At 37.6% G+C, this 20,741-nt stretch overlaps 1 protein-coding gene across 8 annotated transcripts in view; it reads right to left on the reverse strand.

The window, feature by feature from the left end:
* The window catches only part of LOC113892654 (EGF-like and EMI domain-containing protein 1), a 687,432-nt gene that overhangs the window by 154,459 nt on the left and 512,232 nt on the right, over positions 1-20,741 (reverse strand). For all 8 annotated transcript variants that reach the window (XR_003511104.1, XM_027541793.1, XM_027541787.1 and 5 more), the window contains one exon: positions 13,871-13,993. Coding sequence is in view for 7 of the 8 variants with exons in the window: in XM_027541793.1 (XP_027397594.1) it covers positions 13,871-13,993 (123 nt within the window). In the remaining variant the exon portion in view is untranslated. The remainder of the gene's footprint in view (positions 1-13,870; positions 13,994-20,741) is intronic.

Raw genomic sequence — 20,741 nt, forward strand, 5'->3', positions numbered from 1 at the left:
TTTCCTCCTCTAGGGGATCTTCTGACCCAGGGATTGAACCCAGGTCTCCTGCATTGTAGGCAGGTTCTTTACTGTATGAGCCACCAAGGAAACCCAAAAATAAAGACTCCAGTATAAAATAAAAGTGGAAAATTAAAAACTTTAAAAAGTCTGTAAAAAAGAGAGTCATCAGAATAATTTTTTTGTCTTGATATATTTCTTTAAAAAATTCATACGGCTGAATATACATAGGTAAAACTCCTGTAGCTTCCGAGTTTCTTAACTGTGACAGTCCAAAGTGCCAGGATCGCTCACCAGCCATAAGGCAATAAGCTTGACTTGTTCTCCTTGATTTATAACCCATTTTCAACATAGCACTCCATTATGAACCCTTTAAATTTTAATTGGTATCTTTTCTTTCCTTAAAATGCTTTAACAATAAGTCCGATCATCCAAACACCTTCCTTTGAACAAATGTTTGTTTTCAGAACTGGATTCAATTGATCAGCTCTGTCTAAAAGGCATATCCCATATCTACCCCTTACAAGCTGAGTGTCCTTCCTCAAGTTGCTTAAACGTTCCAAACCTCATTCTTTACGTTGCTAAAAGAGTAATAACAGGAGTATCCACCCCACAGTGTTTTACGAAGCGTAAATGAAACAGTGAATATAAACATAACACTGTGCCCCAATAGATAACATACACTCTATGAATATTAGTCATTGTTATCATGTAAAAACAGTCCCCACTTTCACACAGCTTGTTAGGTGCCAAGCTGGGATTCTAACTTAGAGCTGTTTGGTGCCAAGGCTTATGATCTTCCCACTATGCACTCTGTATATCAGATGTCTTAAGGGAGATTTGGATGAATGTTGGCTCCCATTCAATTCACAGTCAAAATCCTCTAACACGGGCCTGTAGAGCAGCATCTCTACGTTTTCAATTGAAGTGAGACCTATAAGATTTGGACACCAGACACTGGGGAGGCAAGGTTGACATTCTGTTGTGAACGCTTAAGAGTTTGACTTGTGTTCTTGCCCAGACAGAGGCCAGCCCACCACAGCCCAGACCAACCAGTGTGGGAGTCTACAGAAGGACCCAATTTTTATTTTCAAGAGGGAACACAGAGAATCTTCTTAAATTTCCAAATTTGGGATGAAATAGGACTAAATTACCATATCACATAGCCCAGAAGAGAGAAGCTTAGCAAAGGTTACATGGCAGATGTACTCAACTTCTTTTCCCCTTCAAAACGTATAAAGTACACTGCAGCCTACTTCCTCATGGTGCTTATTGATTTTAGAGCAGTCCTCTATAGGGCTGTAAACCAAAGCCTGTGATTCCAAGGCTGTATTAACCTCTGTGAAACTGGCTTTCATTATCTTTAAAATGAGAGTAATAATATCTACCTCTTAAGGTTGTTGTGAGGTTTAGAGATAAAATTTTAAAAATTATGGTGGTTAGTATTACTAATGGACACAACCAAAATTACTCCCAAACTGTAATTACTTAGATTCTATAATTTGATGTCTCAATGAATTAATACATCTGAAGAAAGACTAGGCTTGCTCCGCCTCTGGATGAATGTCAACCCAGAGGACCAAGCTTGAGGAGACTTGCCTTTCCCTGGGGATGCTCCACATCCCAGTAGCCTTAATCCACCCAACCAGCAAGCCTGCAGGGGCAGGAGTCATGGGATCTTGCTTGTTAGGTCAATGGTTATATTCTTGTCTTATGACTATTAAAGAGATGATCCCTGAAAAGTTTTCTATGTCAGAGTTTGATTCTTTCCTGCCTATCTCCTTCTTTGGCTCAAACTTGAACCCTATTCTGTGCCTATGCTTATAGACAACACCTCCACTTGCCTGCAGAACTCAAATTCTCAGAATATGTATGTATCTCCTGAAGATTCCATACACAGCCTGACTTCCAAACAGTGTCCCAGCCCTTTCCCTTGGGTTTTGTGTCTCATTCCTTCTCCTGTGAAAAGGAAATGATTGGAAATGACACCCTGGATTCTTACCAGAGTTATGCCCTTGACTCCCATGTATAATCATACATATATTCTGTCTTTATGAACTGGCTGCTCTGCATCAAGGTCTAGGTCTACAAAGCCCTAGGTACTCTACCCACTCTTGTATGAAGGCCAGTCTGATGTCCTCACATGCTCTGACATTGACAGCAAGACCTGGGATTTCAGAGAACCAATAGGTAGACCATCCCACTGAATGGCAGGTTCATATCTTTGCTAAATCTGGGATTTAAAATTCTGTCCATGATGCTTTTACAAGATACTTGGTGATAAATCTAGACTTGGATTTAGTTAGCTTTATTCCATTTATATTCCATTTACTTCCACAGATAACTTGTGGCTATGTATGGTCTAAACATACCTATAATAGAACCACCAAAGCTATAGTTTAAAAGGAAGGGGAAAGGTACAAAAAATAACCACTGCAGCAAACAAAGAACCATGTTATGAAATGGAGTAGAGAAAGCTACATTAGGAATATAGGCTAAAAAGTCTCGGCAATTAACCCTTCAAGTTAATGCTGGGTTTTCTAGGAGCCAAAATCATGCACTGTATAATTCTTCTTATCTAATAAAGAAAAACGGGTCATAAGAGGCAAAATGCTCATACTTCTAAACAAAGTATAATTTATTACAAGGATCTTCATATTTTAAACACTGAATAAAAAGAGTCATTTAATAAAAGTAAACACTTTCAGTCACATGCTAGTGGGAGAGATAGACAATAAGCCTTTCTAATCCACTGTGAGAGGCTCTATTAGAGAGTTGTCCTTGACTCTATGAGGTGTATGATGTAATATTTCACAAATGCTGTTTTGAAGTCATGGCTCAAAACCCTCTTCCCCTTCACAGACTAAGCCCCCACCCCAACTACTTCCCTTATCAGACATTCCAGAGTTAAGATATACACAAAGTCAACTGCTGGAGGTCTCTAGACTCACAGTCTTCCTGGGGGCTAGTGGAGTTATTCAAAATACCTAAACCCCAGGAAGACTGTGAGTTTAGCCTGACCACCTGCACCATTTGCCACATATAGGGCTTCCCTGGTGGCTCAGATGGTAAAGAATTTGCCGGCAGTGCAGGACATGATGATGGAGTGAAGTTGCTCAGTCGTGTATGACTCTTTGCAATCCCACTGACTAGCCTATCAGGCACCTCCGTCCATGGAATTTTCCAAGCAACAGTACTGGAGTGAGTTGCCATTTCCTGCTCCAGGGGATAATCCTAACCCAGGGATCGAACCCAGGACTCCCGCACTGCAGGCAGACGTTTACCATCTGAGATACCAGGGAGTTTTTATTTGGAGCTGTAAAAAACAAAGGTTCTTCTTGTCATCTATCTGAGTGTCTTTATATTGTGTCCCACCATTGAAAGCATCTATAAATCTTATAAGACAGGTGACAAATGTGGATTCTAAGTATGAGAAGAGATCTGCAAAGTCTCCTCAGAGAAGGTGATTCTAACCTTTGTCTTGAAAGACAGAAGTCAGGTGAGGGGAGTTAGAGACAAAATAAATGAGAAAGGGGAAAGATGGACTTGCACTGAAACCTGGCAACAAGTACGGGCAGAAACAGGGAGTGTCTGACAGATGGAACGCTAAGACCAAGGTGTAGGAATGTGGAAACTTCTGGCACACTTTATATGCTGCAAATTTTCAGTGTGTCTGAGCCTGGAGTATGAAATGCAGAGTCACAATATAGCAAGTAAGACAGAAGTAACAAAGAGTCAGACCCTGAAGCATGTTGTAAACCATAGTAAAAATTTTGGGTTAATTCTAAAAGCTATAGAGAAACAAAGGTTTTAAGGATGGTAAAATAATTTTTAAGTTATAGTTTCAAAAGATATCTCTGGCATTAGTTTAGATAATTGATTGAAGGGGTCAGTTATGAAGAATGATATCAGGAAAGAAGCAATTAAAGTAAACCTTTCTGTAAGAAATAATGAGGACATGAATGAAAGTGGTCACAGTGAAGCCAGCTCTTTGGGAGATGTTGAGGAGAAACTGCCCATTGGTTTTACTGGAGAGCTTGATGGGAGGAGGAAGAGAGAGGAGGAATCATGAGTAACTTCAGATACACTAGACTGCCCTGGTAAAACGGTGACCTGAGCTGTCCTTACTACTCAGAGAAGAAGAAATTTGGGAGGTGGAGGGTAGGAAAGAAGATATATTTAATTTTAGGCCCACTAAGTTTCTAATGCTGGAGACTCCCTCAATGAGAGCCTCAGGTCCTCAATAAGGGCTTCAGGCAGTAGCTGGATCTCTGAGTTCAGAGAACAAGGAGAGTGATCTGATTTAGTAATATTGATGTGGACCTCATCCATATGTAGCTAATTAGAGTGGGTAAAGTTTTGCCAGTGGATATGATCACAGAGGAGGGAGTAAAGAAATGGCCAAAACCAGAACTCTGAAGATCTAGAAAAATTTTAGAGTTCGACAGAGGGGAAAGACTGTATGAGAAAGGTTAGGGAGCTATCACAGAGATGGAAGAGAACCAAGAGAAAGCTGTTTCCTACAATACAAGGAGGAGAGAAAGTCAGGAAGAAAGGAAGGAGCAGTCACTACTTTCAGGATGTTCAAGAATGCTTGAAAAGTATTCCTTGAAATTATCAGCAGACAATGTATGAACGAGTCTGGCAAAAGTAGTTTTAGGGAGGAGATTTGTTTTAAGATAGAAAACCTTGCTCCTAATATGCCCTTCTTTCTCTTCTATAATCAACATCTTTCTATTTTAAAACTCCTCTCTAAAGCTAATTTTGCCAGGGTTATCCATACATTATCCATCGAGCATTTCAAGGACCACTTTTCAGATGTTTTACTTAAACCTTGAATGTAACAACCTCTCCTTTCTTTCTGACATTCTTTCCTCTGTGGATTACAAGACACAACTCTCCCAGCTCCCTTCCATTTCTGTGATGACTCCATAAGCTCTTTCATATAAAGAAGGCTGAGTGCCCAAGAACTGATACTCTCGAAATGTGGTGCTGGAGAAGACTCTTTGACCCTTAGACAGCAAGATCAAACCAGTGAATCCTAAAGGAAATCAACCCTGAATATTCATTGGAAGGACTGATAGTGAAATTGAAGCTCCAATATTTTAGCCACCTGATGTGAAGAGCTGACTCATTGGAAAAGACATTGATGATGGGAAAGACTGAGGGTAAGAAGAGAAAGAGGCAACAGAGGATGAGATGATTGGATGGCATCATTGACTCAACAGACAAGTTTGGGCAAACTCCAGGAGACAGTGAAGGAGAGGGAAGCCTGACATGCTGCTGTTCATGGGGTCGCAAAGAGTTGGACACAACTTAGTGACTGAACAACAATAGTCTTTTCCTTCCATCCACCTTCAAAATTTTGAGCAAGGTTCTCAGGTGGGGCAGGATGGGATTAGCTTGAAATAACATCAGAGTGCTTTCCTTCTCAGTGAAGAGTAAAGCAGACAGTATTGAGAGTTACTAATAATATCAAAAGTTCTAGATGGGAGTAAAAGCTGGGTGGGCTCTTAGCTGAAATTTTCTGTTTTCTCTGCATAATGAAAGGAATGCATACCTTAAGAGATTTTGAAATCACTGAATTTTCTACAAAACGCCTCTAAGATTATTGTTGTAAGAAAATGCAAACCTGGTTTAAACCATGTGGCTCTTGTCAGTCACTAGAACGCTATACCAGGTTACTAGATTTGGATTTAAATGTTACATTCATATCTGGTATTTGCAAGCACCTAATCCTTTCGCTTCTTTTAGATGGAGGCAGTCCTATTTTCTGTTTCATGTCATTTTACTCTTTGGACCGTGTGAAAATGCATAAGCTGCCTAAAGCTTGCTGCCTCCAGTGCTTTGGGAAACAGGGAGATATAAATCTTCAACCCAGTGATAAATGAGAATATTTTACCATACAATGAAAATATAGTTTTAATATTGCTTTAAAACTCCAAAATGCAAAAAAGAAAGAAAAGTGAAACAGGGAGTTGTTGAAAGAATGGGGGTGGGGTGGAAGTGTGGTCCAAGAGGTAGAGGATATATGTATGCACATGGTTGACTTACTTCACTGTATAGCAGACACTAACACAACACTGTAAAGCAATCATATTCCAGTAAAAAAAAAAAAAGAATCAACGTATGTTTGCTAAAAAGCTAGCAACCAAGATGCCCAAAGGAAGCCATTTGATCAGCAAAGTAAGCTTATACTAATAATTAGAGTGTCTGACTCCTCATAATTTTATTTAGTCTGGTGGCTCACCTGGTAAAGAATCTACCTGCAATGTGGGAGACCTGGGTTTGATCCCTGGGTTGGAAAGATGCCCTGAAGAAGGGAACAACTACCCACTCCAGTATCTGGCCTGGATAGCTCCATGGATTATGTAGTCCATGGGATTGTAAAAAGTCAGACATGACTGAATGACTTTCACACAGCCAACTGCAAGTATAGAACTAATATCATGATCGAATTTTTACTGATTACTTGCTCTGTGTCAGGCCCTGCACTAAGGATTTTACCTGTGCTGTAATTTTTCCGCACCAATCCCTACATGTGGAGAAATGGAATAACTGAACAGTTAAATGAAAGTCCAAAGTCACACATGTCTTCCTAAGTCTGAAGACTATAGAAAAACTGTAGAAAAGGAAAGATTTCTAAATGCATTCCTAAAATCCATTGAATTTGGGAAAAGGTTTTGAATTGGGTTAATCATCAACAAAATGGATAAAACCTTGGAAAGTTCATGATATTTTTTCAAGGCCACAGATGGGGACAAGGAGGGCAGAAGAGATGTGTTCCCTAAATTCAACTTTGGAGAATTAAATTTATCACCTAGCACACAAAAGTGATTAATATTGCGAGGGCGATGAATTTGATAATGACTGAGAGATGCCATCCACCTGACAAACTAAACAATTTTTTTAACCTGACATAGCCCTATTCAAGACATCAGCTGTCATATGAAATGAATTCTGTTTCTAATTTGTCTTCATAAATAATGCAATTAATAGGTAGTTACAATGAAAGTCTTTAACTTCTTTTATCTCCAATTTGAGAGCAATCTCTTTGCATTCCCTAGAAAGAATCTTCCACTCCTTTTATCAAATAAAACCTAGACATCATGGATCAGAACACTGAGACCAAAAACAAAAGAATCTATTATGTGAAGACCACCACATCTAATTGTGTTCTCAATCCTTTTCTAAGGTTGCTGCTGCTTCTGCTAAGTCGCTTCAGTCTTGCCCGACTCTGAGACCCCATAGACTGCAGCCCACCGGGCCCCTCTGTCCACGGGATTCTCTAGGCAAGAACACTAAGGTTAGTATTATCTTAAAATGTGAAACATAAAAATCTGATGAAAGAAAATTTATTCAAGCTCAAAATTTTACTAAGAATATCTGTTTAATCAAGCTTCCAGGCTGTACATCTACCCTCTTCATGACACCTAACTTCTGTTTATTTAGAATTAAAATATGACCTCTGATTCTACTGTTTCACATTTCAACATACAGAAATACCTTTGGTTTACAGCCTCCAGGTAACCTTGGTTCTTCCTTTCCCCCAACTCATTTTGTGAGAACAAAAAGGAACCATTGAAGAAAAACAGTTCCTGACCATTTCCAGCAAGTGGAAATAAAGAATTTTTGTATTGAAGACTAAAATAATTAAAATGTTGTTTATCTGAGGTTTCTCTGTGCAGACACCAGTGATTCCATTTGCTTATGTGTGAGTACACATGTTAATAAACCCATGTGCTGAAGGCATGAAAGAGAGGTAAGAGAACTATGCAAGCATTAAAACTTTCAATCATTTAATTATTTCACCCCTGTGAGAAGGCTAATTTCAACAAATATAGCAGAAGAAGGACATGATTATGAATGGAGATTTGAGCTGAGCATTTTTAACAAGGTTGTTACAAAAAATAGAAAGACAAAGACTTTGTGAGGTACAGCAAAGTATAGACAAAATCTTACAAGTTACTTTAAATGCAAATTACACAGCTAAATACAGAAATTTTGGGTAATTAAATTATTTTGGTGTCTAGCCTCTGGCTCCTAAAAAATATCCACTGGCAATAAAAGTTTAGTCTACATTATCCTTACTTATTTTTAGTCATATCTACTAAAGTCTGCCTGTCAACAATGAGAAAATCTGCAAAGCTATCAAATAGAATGTATTTTTTTTGTCCAGGGTCCAAAAGCTAGAAATATTGCAAGTTTGAATTTTTTCCCCAACAAGCAAATACATCTGAGTAAAGTCCTTATATTTTTTAACATTTTGTTATGATAATAGCCTGGAGACGGAAATGGCAACCCAGTCCAGTGTTTTTGCTTACAGAACCTGTGGACAGAGGAGTCTGGTGGGCTGCCAACTATGGGGTCGCACAGAGTCGGACATGATTGAAGCAACTTACCATGCATGCATTGGAGAAGGAAATGGCAACCCACTCCAGTATTCTTGCCTGGAGAATCCCAGGGACAGAGGAGCCTGGTGGGCTCTCTGGGTGTGTGTCTACGGTGTCACACAGAGTCGGACACGACTGAAATGACTTAGCAGCAGCAGCAGCATGATAATAGCTAACATTTAGACTTTTGTCTAAAGGTAGAATTAAATGGAGATAGACTAGAGAAGGGGGAATAAAGGAGAAAAGAGAAGTACATTAGTCTGCTTGGGCTTCTGTAACAAAATACTCCAGCCTGGGTGGCTTAATTAATTTTCTCACAGTTTTGGAAGCTGGAAAGTTCAAGGTCAAGGTTCTAGTATGGTTTGGTTTCTGGTAAGTGCTCTCTTCCTGGCTTCAGATGGCTGCCATTCAGCCAGATCCTGGTACGGTGGGGAGCCCAATCTCTCTGGTATCTCTTCTTATTAAAGCACCAATATCATGAGATCTTCCACATGCATGAGCTCATCTAAACCTAATTATTTCCCAAAGACTCTACCTCCAAACACCATCATGCTGAAACTTGGGGCTTTAAAACATGCATTTGAGGGACATAGTTCAGTCCATAGTGATGAAAGAAGATAATCAAAAGTCAGAACGAGGTAACAATAATGTAAGTAGAGAGAAGCAGCAGTCAAAGGTGAAAATTGTGCTGTCAAGAAGTCAAGAGGAAGATTTAGAAAAATGAGTGGTTAACAGTGTCAGAGGCCATTGAAAAAGGCATGGAAAAGACTCCTGTGAAAGCTGATAATTAGAAGGTCATTAGTGTCTTTCATTTGGTCTGAATCCAAACTGCACACATATAAAACTATATGGTATAATGTGTCATTCAGGCAACATTAAATTATATGGTATTAGAAGAAAAAGAAGGAATGCTTTTGGCTGGGGTCACCTGAGAAGGCTTAACAGGCCAATTGACATTGAACATGGAACTTGGTAAGTAGAGTTCTGACAGGTGGAGACTTGGGGGTTAGAGTCTAGGTTGAATAAGGTAAGGTGTGGAAGCAGAAAAGGGCATAACTTACTTGCAGAACTGAATGTAGTTAGGTTTATTGCAGCATATGATAGAAATATAAGAGAGAAGTGATAAATTTGTACTTACAGGGTGATAATATAAGGTGGATTTCTTTCATCAATAGCTGTCATGAAAATACATTATTTTAACCCTGAGCTCCACTAAAATAGAATGTAAGAATTTCATTTCATAGTACTTTTATGGTTTTTCTTAGTCTTTAAAAGTATTTATCAGAAATTATGTTAAAGCATTTGATAAAAGTGAAGTTAGCCAGATTTTTCTGAAAATTAATTTCCTTTATTTTCAGAGTAAAATTTACTTGATTTCTTTGGATCTCTGATCTTTCATCTCTCAGGTAGACTAGGCTGGATTAGTCCTTGAATTCCTCCAAAATAAGCTTCTATGATATATAAAACAGAGTTTTCCAAAAAGGACCAGAATATAATTATTGTTTTTTTTTTAAGAACATTTAAGTTAAACTGGATATAAAATTCTCATTTTATATTTTTATTAAACTGGATATAAAATTCTCACACACTGTTTGTATGTGGGACTTCCTAAAGTCTAAGTTCTTTAAATACTTTTCAAATAAAATACAAGCTCTATAAAATAATTATTCTACAGAATCCAGTGGATTTTAACAAATACAGGTTAACAGATGATTTGTAACAAGTTAGTAATTTGGGGAACCCCATAATATTAAAATACTTTGGAGATGCAGTAATTTTGTCCAATTTCTACACTTCCCACATAAGGAATACAGGGTGAAGAGAATTAAGGGACTTGCTAAAGGACACGCGACAACTGGGAGTCCACTGTGCCACTGTTTCTGGTCTATAGATGAGAGTCAATGGTGGACTAATATGAATATTTCTGTTTTTCAGGTCGTTGCTAAATCTAGTTTCTATTTTTTAAGCTGTTGGTTTCCAAGTAAAGGGAAATTAAAAAGTATATAAATTATTTGGTAATATCTGTGTTAATGGAGAATACTGATAGCAAAGCAAATCTGCACGCAAATACTGATAGCAAAGCCAAAATTTTATTTTGACTGCTTTCCCATACTGGGTCTGGACTCTTCATCAACCAGGTGTAACTGTGCTGCCCAAGGTCACGGACCTAGACTTCTGGCCCAGAATTCCATTATAAAGGAAGTTATAAGGAGAAGCGGTCATTGACAAGCTTTGCCTCACATTGACAGAGCTGTGTGACTGTATCATTATGTAACAGTATCATGGAATCCTCCTACATATACACCTTTTAAAGAAGCACCATCTTAAGGCAAAAGTATATGGGAGATATTCTGAAGCATTATAGATGTCTTTAAAAATCTGATGAAAATAATAAGCCCTTACCACCAGAAAAATGACATGCACTCCAAAAATTTGCAAACAAATTCAGGTACTCAAACTGAGGGTCACTGAGGCCAAGATTCCAGTTTTACTGGGATCATATTTTATCAGCAGTGCAGGCAGTACTACATGGGGAGCCAAGCGGCCTGTACACTGTAGCTGGATATTATGGACCCCCTCTCTTAACACCACTTTGTATAACTTTATCTGGCAGAGGCTGACCAGTAACTGCTGGCCATATGTCACCACAAGTGCACAGTCCTTAGAGACAGCATGTTTTCCTGAAATGAAGTCATCTTAAATTCTGTACGGGTTTGGAGTACAAGAAGTTTGCTGTAGCTGTAATTAAGAGAAAGTGCAAAAAACACCAGAGGCTCAAAAATTCACACTAACCTAAGCCTCTGACTGATGGGCAGAACGGGGCAAAGGAAGAGAAAGAAGGTAGGGAGGAGGGAAGAAACGAAGACACCTAATTTCAAGTACTCTAAGTAGTGGAATCATAAAATTCTATAACTTCACCTTCTCCTCTGTGACTCTCCCACAGGTCATGATTAATTTCTGTCTACTACAATATCCTGGTAAGCATCAGCTATCATTCTCAGTTTCCTGCCAGGTAAAAAAATTCCAAAGGGGATGTGAGCTAATTTGATTTTTTTGTTTTAAAATATTTGACGCTTCCTACAAATTTACTTAAAATAGAAACCAAAGTAAGACTCAGTTCTCTATATAACATTCTTTCTTTCAAAACAAATAAGCAGACAAACAGTTCTTATCCTCAAGCTCACATTATGAGTATTTAACTACAAAGTGCTTAAATTCTTCTTGAGTTCATTTTAACAAGACTGCTGTAGTTGTGTCAACTGAGATTTTTAGGACCATTCTTTGAAACCAAAATTTCAATATACTCATAGGAGAAAGACATGAAAATTTCCATAAAGGTCACTTCCTGGGCTCTCAATCCAGTCCTTCTGTAGAATGATATCCAATGGGTGAAAAGCTTTAAAATTATGCAATCATGAAATCCATACTTGTTGTTATCTTAGTTTTTAAGTTGTACACTGCGTTGAAATTCTGCATAAAAGAGGATCAGTCTGTGGAGCTACAAATACCCTATTGCTAGCACTCTGTTACTTCAGTCACGTCCAACTCTGTGCGACCCCAGGGACTGAAGCCTACCAGCTCCTCTGTCCGTGGGATTCTCCAGGCAAGAATACTGGAGTGGGTTGCCATGCCTTCCTCCAGAGATGAGGACTACCCTCTTGCCATAGTATCCATGTATTTGTACAATAGAAATTTGCTTTTAAGGAATAGAAACAGAAAAGATAAACCATAATATTCTTATCCAAGTCTACTTTTGACCTGATTTCATTGAAACAAAAATTGAAAACTTCTAGAGCAATGATGGTGAGGAACAAGGAAAGAGCTTAATAATTTTACTAAGAAAAAGGTAATAACTACCCACTCCAGTGTTCTTGCCTGGAGAATCCTAGGGACGGGGGAGCCTGGTGGGCTGCCGTCTATGGGGTCACACAGAGTCAGACATGACTGAAGTGACATAGCAGCAGCAGCAGATAATAACTGCTAGAGTTTAGAAAATTAATTACACCTGAAAAAGTACTTTAGTTGGGTACTAGAGTGTTCATTTTGCTTTATTGCAAAAATCAGATATCATAGATTTATATAATGCATTACTTTGCAAAGTATTTTTATATAAGACACAAAAATTCACCAAGTCAACCTTTACCAATAAATGCCACATCTGCATGTATTGGTAATCCTGTTCTGAAACATTTTGTGCCTGAGAGAAGTTAGGGTGTCAGTTTAAGGATGCAATAGCTGACGTCCTTACAGGTTGGGGCTGGAGATGGAGATGGGAAAGGGATTCCTATTGCAACAAGCAGTCAAGTTGCAAAAAATAAGGGAGTAGTTCAGGGACTAAATAAATATACATGAGCTGCTGTCGCACTAGGGTGCTTGCTGTAGATATAGTTATCACGATACTGAGTTCCCTGGCTACTATGATATGGCTTCTATCTGCATGTTCACTCAACTTTGGAAAAGCCTTTTTTTGCTCCCCAAACCTCTATTCTCTCATATCAAAATCAGATCTATGACTAGGATATCTTTACCTGTTTCCTCTGGCTTTCTCTCATTTCCTATAAGATATGTTACAAAAAAGAGAGAGTATAAACAATGAAGTTAAGCAAAACTGGCTGTTTTCTCTTTGAAACATCATAATTATAGAATATCCATAAAATGCTAATAATTTTGAGTAAATGGGCAAGCTAACAAGCCCTGTACCAATTAAACCAGCAATTAAATGTTGTTGTATAACATGCTACTCTTTCAATGTAATAGATATTTTTTAAAGGGACTTGGGGATGAAATCAAAATGTGCTTGCTCATCATTCAATGAAAAAACATTTCAATTAAAAAACATTTATAAATCATACAGGATTCTATATTTTTTTCCTGTGTACAAAGTCATTTGAGCAAATTTATAAAATTCAGAAACATACCAAGACTTAAAATAATAATTCTACCACCCCAAACTGATATCTAAGAACATCCTGATACACAATAAGTATATAGTAACCTCAGATTTAATGTGTGTAGCTTTAACTATTCTTGAGCAACCATAAGCTCCTTGGTGTATAATCTGTTATAATTTTTGCTATTATAATCACAAGTCCAATTCTGATTCTGGTTTGAAATGAGTAAGTGACTATTATAGCCTCCTCTCTTCATGGAGAGTCTATGCTGAACTGGTATACAAACAACAACTAACAAATTTATACTTTACTACATGTGGCAGAAAAGATGCCCTATGGAAACAGCCACACATTTGGAAATCTGAGTTTGCTTGTGAATGTTAATTTCTCTATTTCCTTCCCCATCTTTTTAGTCTTTTAATAGCAAGATATCTTTTCTTTTTATTCTACGAGAGAGAATTGTACTCGAACACTGTCAGCTTCTATAGGTATTTTTACAATAGAAAAACCTTTTCTTTCTGCCCCTACAAGAGCAGGTCGATTTTCATTGAAAACGACTTCAAGCTGGTTCTAATATTTACTCACTTATGCAGGTGCGTTCATCAGCATGGAGTCTGTATCCCGTATCACATTCACAGTGGAAGGTGCCCAGAGTGTTAATACAGCGCTGCTGGCAGCCTCCATTCACCACCGCACATTCATCGACATCTAGAGGAGGAAGACAGATGGCCAGGATTACAATGTCATTCCAATGTCAGCTTCATAGAAGTGGTACAATATTTGTTTGATACACAGTATGTGTTTTATTGCGCAAAGGCACCATCTCTGTTGCCACAAATCTTTGCCTGTTTGATACATTTTACTCCACAGTATAAACAAGAAAATGTAGACAGAAACTTTATTGAGCTTTTTAAAGCCTAGCCACGATGAGCATAGGGACTGTTTCACAATTTTCTATTCTTCACATCCTGATTAATTAGACAGATCTGAGATATAGATATGTCCTTAGGGAAGGAAACCTGGAGGGGAGAATTACAATGAGCTACTTACTCTATCTGGAGCAACACAGGCGAGTAGATAAACACATATTATTGGTCTGATGCTGCTGAAAAAAGTCAGTAATAAAGTTAAGACCTTGACTCTCCTTATGTGCTATGGTGGACATTAGGGTAGAATGAGATAAATTCAAATAAAACCGTGGTTTGGAGTTCTTAAAAACACATCAATACATTTGCTCCATTGACTCAGCTTCTTCCTTATCCCTCAAGGTTTCATTTTCTGATATACTTAGTATGCTTATGCATGAAGTGATATTAATTTAGAATAAATAGAAAAAGGTCAAGACTCATGGTCACCGATGTATTTGGATCAGTCAAATTCATGATAAATGAAGAGAGTGTTTGTCTTCCTTTGGAAAGGAACATCGATTTCTCTCTCAGAACCTATATTTTCTTGTATCCTATACAGTCAGTACTTACATATCTAAAATCACAAGAAGACCACCACAAACATAGGTCAAGTTTTTCAGATAATCAGTGAAATAAGATCTTCTACATCTTCTTGTTTGGAGAATCTATTTTGTGACGTGTCAAAGTAAAAATCAGGCAGCAGTCAAGATTGAGAATGCTCGTGTCTCATGCAGATAATGTCCCTGAGTCCCCTGCCTCCAGTTTCATTCCAGCACAAAATGTGGAGTATGAATACTCTTCACTAAAATATGTAATCATAATAGATAATTAGCTTTACATTGAGTGAGACTTAATTCCACAGGGCAAGACCTTTATTCAAGACATCAATATTGGGAAGGAATACTATTGCAGTATCTTATCATAGGACCTTGAAATCCTAATGGATATTTTGTACTGTGGTAAAAATTAGGGCATTTGTACTGAGGGAAGAAAAAGAATTTCCTTCTACTTGGCATTTTTTTATGAAAAAGAAGAAAAATATAAATCATAAAAGGAGTCCCACATTTAAAAATTACTAGTTTACTGTATTTTCCTTCTAAAATTAGATATTCTGGATTAATTTCTGTTATTTTTTAAAGGAATCTTATTTTAGAGATAAGAACTATGGACTTTTCATAGTATTAGAATTTTTATTAAATTTTGAGTCTGTGATCAGCAAAACACTAAGTTTTTCCATATAAACCAACATCAAATCAGAATTCTCCATTTGTTACTCATACTTTGTGCAGGGCTTTAATATTTATGCTGGCTAAATTTTTGTTCTTTCTAGCTTTAGGGTATTATTCCACAAGGTTGAGATATAATTTTGAATCTTAGTTCTGTCAGACGCTGAATTAGATCTCCTTCCCAGGTCTTTGATTTTAAACATACAAATAAAACTTAATTCTCAAGAGTCATATGTTTTTCCAATATAATGATCAACACTTCAGCACTTGCAATCATCAAAATTTTTCATAATATATCATATATAGATAGATTGATAGATTTATTTACATATAGATGCATGTGTATGTGTGTGTGTGTGTGTGTGTGTGTATGTGTGTGTGCTCAGTATCCAGCTGTTTGAGACTTCATGGGTTGTAGCCTGCCAGGCTCCTCTGTCCATGGGATTCTCCAGGCAAGAAAACTGAAGCCAGTTGCTATTTCCTTCTCCACATACATAAGTATTACAAATTAAAATGTCTTAAAAAGTGTGCACAGATAAAATGATGACTGCTGAGGGAAGGAAGGCATGTAGATTGGGTGGGGTACAAGATAAGTGTCTTGGACAAGAAAGTTTATCCACATCTATAATGTTCTTTTTTTTTTTTTTTTCACAAGAAAGGTTTTAAGGTATTACATGCATATTAAAAAGGAATTTTAAAGAAAGAAGCATAATAAGACCACCTCCCTTCCTGCTCAAGCTTCAATAATTTTCTGACAAAAGAAACCAAGTAAGTGTACAATAAAAAAAAGAATCACTGGGCTCACTCCAAAGATTAGAGTGGACATGGATTTTAAGGATGAGTCCTCTTTTACTATGTTTTAGTGTGTTCATATTCTGAACCTGCCCCCAGAACTATAATTAAAGTGCCATAATATATTAAAATATACATAACACTCAAAGAAAAGCAAATCAAACTTCCTCTGGACATTGGGTCAGAGAGCCTTGGGAAAAATATCTTAGTGTCAAAGCTTATTAGCCTATCAACCTTGGCTCTTTGAGACTCAGGTTTTTCATCTGTAAGATGGAAGAACAATGACTACCAAAAGTTTGAAAAGGAAAAAGGAGTCCAGAATGGCGGTGGCTAAAAGACAAGGAAGGGAAAAGCCCGCGAAAATAGAAGAAAGGAAGGTCCAAGGACTGGAGTGAGGACCTGAGGTAGAACAAACAGCATTCCTGGCTAGCCCAATTTACATAGGGCAGGCCCTGGGGGAGGAAAAGACATATAAAAAGAGGAGCCAAAGGGCCAGGGGTCTCTCTCTCCCCCACGCGCGTGCTCATTCTCTCTCTCTCTCTCCTCATCGCATCTTTTGGGTCTACATGTCCTCACGCCTCAATGATGTATTTTTCTTTATTTTCTAAATAAATCTGATCTGTCCGAGAACTATAATACAGACTGTCTGAGGGCTGTGACGCACCGAGGGCTTTAACATCCGTCACTTCAAATTTTTGTTGTGATGAGACAGAACCAAAGAGATTACACTCCCCTGACACTATGGTTTATGTTTTTCTTTCTTATTCATATATATGATTTTGGAATAGATTTCTCATACTTGAGGCTGTATGTAGGAATCAGTCGATTGTATTCCACTAACTTGAACCAACAAGGCAAAATCATAAAGTGAAGGACTTCCCTGATGATCCAGTGGCTAAAACTCTGTGTTCTCAATGCAGGAGCCAGAGAACTGGATCCCACATGCCACAAATAAGAGTTCACATGCCCCAACTACAGATCCCACATGCTCCAATGAAGATTGAAGATCCCTTGTGCCACAACTAAGAACTGGCACAGATAAATAAAATATTTTTAAAAATCTATAAAATGAGAGCACATGATAGACGTCCTGAGCAATGTGGGAATTCAGGGAAGGGAAAATGCATTTGAGTGGCAGTGATTAGGGGATGGTTGAGATATAAACTGAGACTTGAGTTCATGGAGAAAAGGACGAGTAATACCTGAAGATGTCCATGGACAGAGGAGCCTCCCAGCCTACATACAGTCCATGGAATTGCAAAGAGTGGGACATGACTGAGAGATTGAACATGCACACACAACCCAGAGGTGCAACTGTTTAAACATGCAGTGTCTGAGATTTAGTGTTCAGACTTGTCAGGTTGGAGAAGAAGGTTGGCAAAAGAAAGTAACATTGAAAAACAAATCTAAAATCTTCTTTTAATGAATTGAGATAGCAACGTGTTCCTTTTCTTGATTTGCAATACAAATTTGTGGGCAGGTGGAGACATAATAGGCTGTGTTCACACAGTAGCTAAGCAAACTTATTAAAAGTTAAAAAAAATCAATCATTTATAAAGCGGTACCAAATGCAGAGTAATTGGTTTGACTTTCTTCCTTTGTATCCTTTCAGAATACACTGAATTTACAGATTGCTTGGGCATTGTGTGACCTACAGTTTGCAAATCTGGCAGGGCATTAGAATAATTTGGTGAGTATTTAGAATTATCCATGCCTTGGTCTTGCCTTTAAAAAATCTAATTTAACTGGTCCAGGGTAAGACTGGAGAGTGAAACATTTTGGATAAAATCAGCTATAAGGATATGTTGTACAACACAGGGAATATAACCTATATTTCATAATAACTATAAATGGAGTATTATCTTTGAAAATTGTGAATATTAAATATCTGTAACTTACGTAATATTGTATATCAACTAAACCAGTATAAAAGATTATAAAAAATAGACTACAGCAAATGTTTAATAAAAGTTACTTATCATTTAAAAAAAAAAAAAGCACCTTTAGTGATTCTTATGTGGAGCCGGAGTTGAGATCCCTTGATGTAGTTTCTGCTTTAGTTGCCTTGTTAGAATGCAAAGAGCCAAGGGGCTGGATTTTAGCATTTCTAATAGATCCAAGCCTATTCTAAAGCTGCTGGTCTGGGGACCATACTCTGAGTAATGAGCCTGCAGACAGTCCTCTGTCCAACTGTAAATGTCATACGGATCATAGATGTCATGATTTGACTCAACTTCTCAGCTGCTTGACTAAAGCATACCAATTCAGTTTAAATAGATACATCAATACTCTGACCAAAATAGTGTGTATATCAGATCAGATCAGATCAGTCGCTCAGTTGTGTCCAACTCTTTGTGACCCCATGAATTGCAGCACGCCAGGCCTCCCTGTCCAACACCAACTTCCGGAGTTCACTCAGACTCATGTCCATCAAGTCAGTGATGCCATCCAGCCATCTCATCTTCTGTCGTCCCCTTCTCCTCTTGCCCCCAATCCCTCCCAGCATCAGAGACTTTTCCAATGAGTCAACTCTTTGCATGAGGTGGCCAAAGTACTGGAGTTTCAGCTTTAGCATCATTCCTTCCAAAGAAATCCCAGGGCTGATCTTCATCTCCTTGCCTACACAAATGTATACATACATATATATATATATATATATATATATATATATAGTTGTTGTTTAGTTGCTAAGTTGTGTCTGACTTTTTGTGACCCCATAAACTGAAGCCCGCCAGGCTCCTCTGTCCATGGGATTCTCCAGGCAAGAATATGGAGTAGGTTGCCATTTCCTCCTCCAGGGGATCTTCATGACCCAGGGATTGAACCCATGTCTCTTGCATCTCCTGCATTGCACACAGATTCTTGACCACTGAGCCACCAGGGAAGCCTTATATACATACACACATATATTAAATTATATGCTAAAATCATCCGAAAATAAACCACTAATATTTCCCACAATATTCTCTCAGTAATAGTTAATAGCTTTAAGACAACTTTAGCATTATCTGTTATGAGGAATGACTTTCTTCTGTAAAACATGAGGGATATTTTAGTTCCTTTCTGATGAAGTACCTCTGATATAGGATAAAACTGGGCTAAATTGCCAAGATATTAGACACTCATGCTGAAGCTGTCACAAGTGATTTTCTTTTCTATCAAGATTCTGCCCAACAGAGTTAAAAACTAGAAATGTCAATATTACATTAAAATGTTATTATCAAGTATACTTCATGTGAAGAAACCATTTCTTCAAAATTTCTCTCAGTTATATCTTCATGTTAGATGCTTACAGAAAGCCCTGCCCTTAGAATTGGAGCTCCAGGACACTGCTGGGAATAATGATAAAATGATTAGAATTTTTTCAGCATTATCACTGAGATATGGACCAAGGATGATGATTTTTATACTGTAAAAAATGTCAAAAAGAATCAACTATGTCTGCTATTTTTCCTTTTTAGTGTCCTTTCTCTTAATACTTCTGCTGTATTTATCCCCCAAATTATTTCCCCAGATGGTCACAGAATATAATAGCTTAAAATAATTCACATCATTATCCAATGTATTTTGCACATAAAAGCCCCCTGAAACAACAATGATTCATTTTTTCCCTAAACAATTCAGGATTATTTCATTTTTTTTTTTTAGAGTGTGCAGCCAGAGTAAGATAAATTATTCTTCCATTTGCTTTTTAATGTATTGTTCTCAGGAATCTTTTGATTGGAAATAAGTGTTCCTGGGTTGCTTTATATTAAAGATTGCATTATAGAAGTGTTAGGTGTGGAGGGAATATTAAAGGATGTGTTGAAGACTCCACTAGATTTTACATGTGGCATTATTTTCACTCTGTTTTACTATTCTACTTTCGCTCTGATATGCAATACTGCTGACTTTTCACTTGTATTTTAATTCTATAATTCCTGATCGAATGAACTCCTTAAGGTCAAGGATCCTGTTATATTAAGCATATTCTGGCATAAAGTTTATACTCCATAAATGATAAGTGAATGAATGAATGTGTGGTTTGAGAGCCCTCCACATCATTTAGTCTTCGTATTCACTAATATTCATTAATGGATTTTCTTAGTAATGGGCTCTGTTCCACTTGCCTTTTCTTCACTCTTGTAATAGACTATTGGTTTGTTTTTGACCCTTCACAAGTTTCTTTAAAAAAATCCAGGGCACAGAATAATTTTTGCTTGCTAATGAACAAACTTAAACTGTGTCTATAGTGAATGTTCACTGCTTGACTGCTTAGGATTCATCCATTTTTCTTCTTCACTAATACTCAATAGCTATGAGGTTTTCCTTTGGGGAAATTTATCCCTGTGATTTTAGAGAAAACATGTAGATTACATGGGACTGATAAATACCATTCCTCTCTCAAATCTGAGGTGGATTTTTCTTGGCATAAATTTACCTCCATCTGTCACAGTGATTGGACCAGGTACTGTCTTCATTAGCATATGACTGTCTCAGGAATGAATGAATTCCTTCAGATGTGATCCAGTCACCATGAAGCTCAACATA

This window comes from Bos indicus x Bos taurus, chromosome 1 (assembly GCF_003369695.1).
Source record: "Bos indicus x Bos taurus breed Angus x Brahman F1 hybrid chromosome 1, Bos_hybrid_MaternalHap_v2.0, whole genome shotgun sequence".
NCBI classification, from domain to species: domain Eukaryota; kingdom Metazoa; phylum Chordata; class Mammalia; order Artiodactyla; family Bovidae; genus Bos; species Bos indicus x Bos taurus.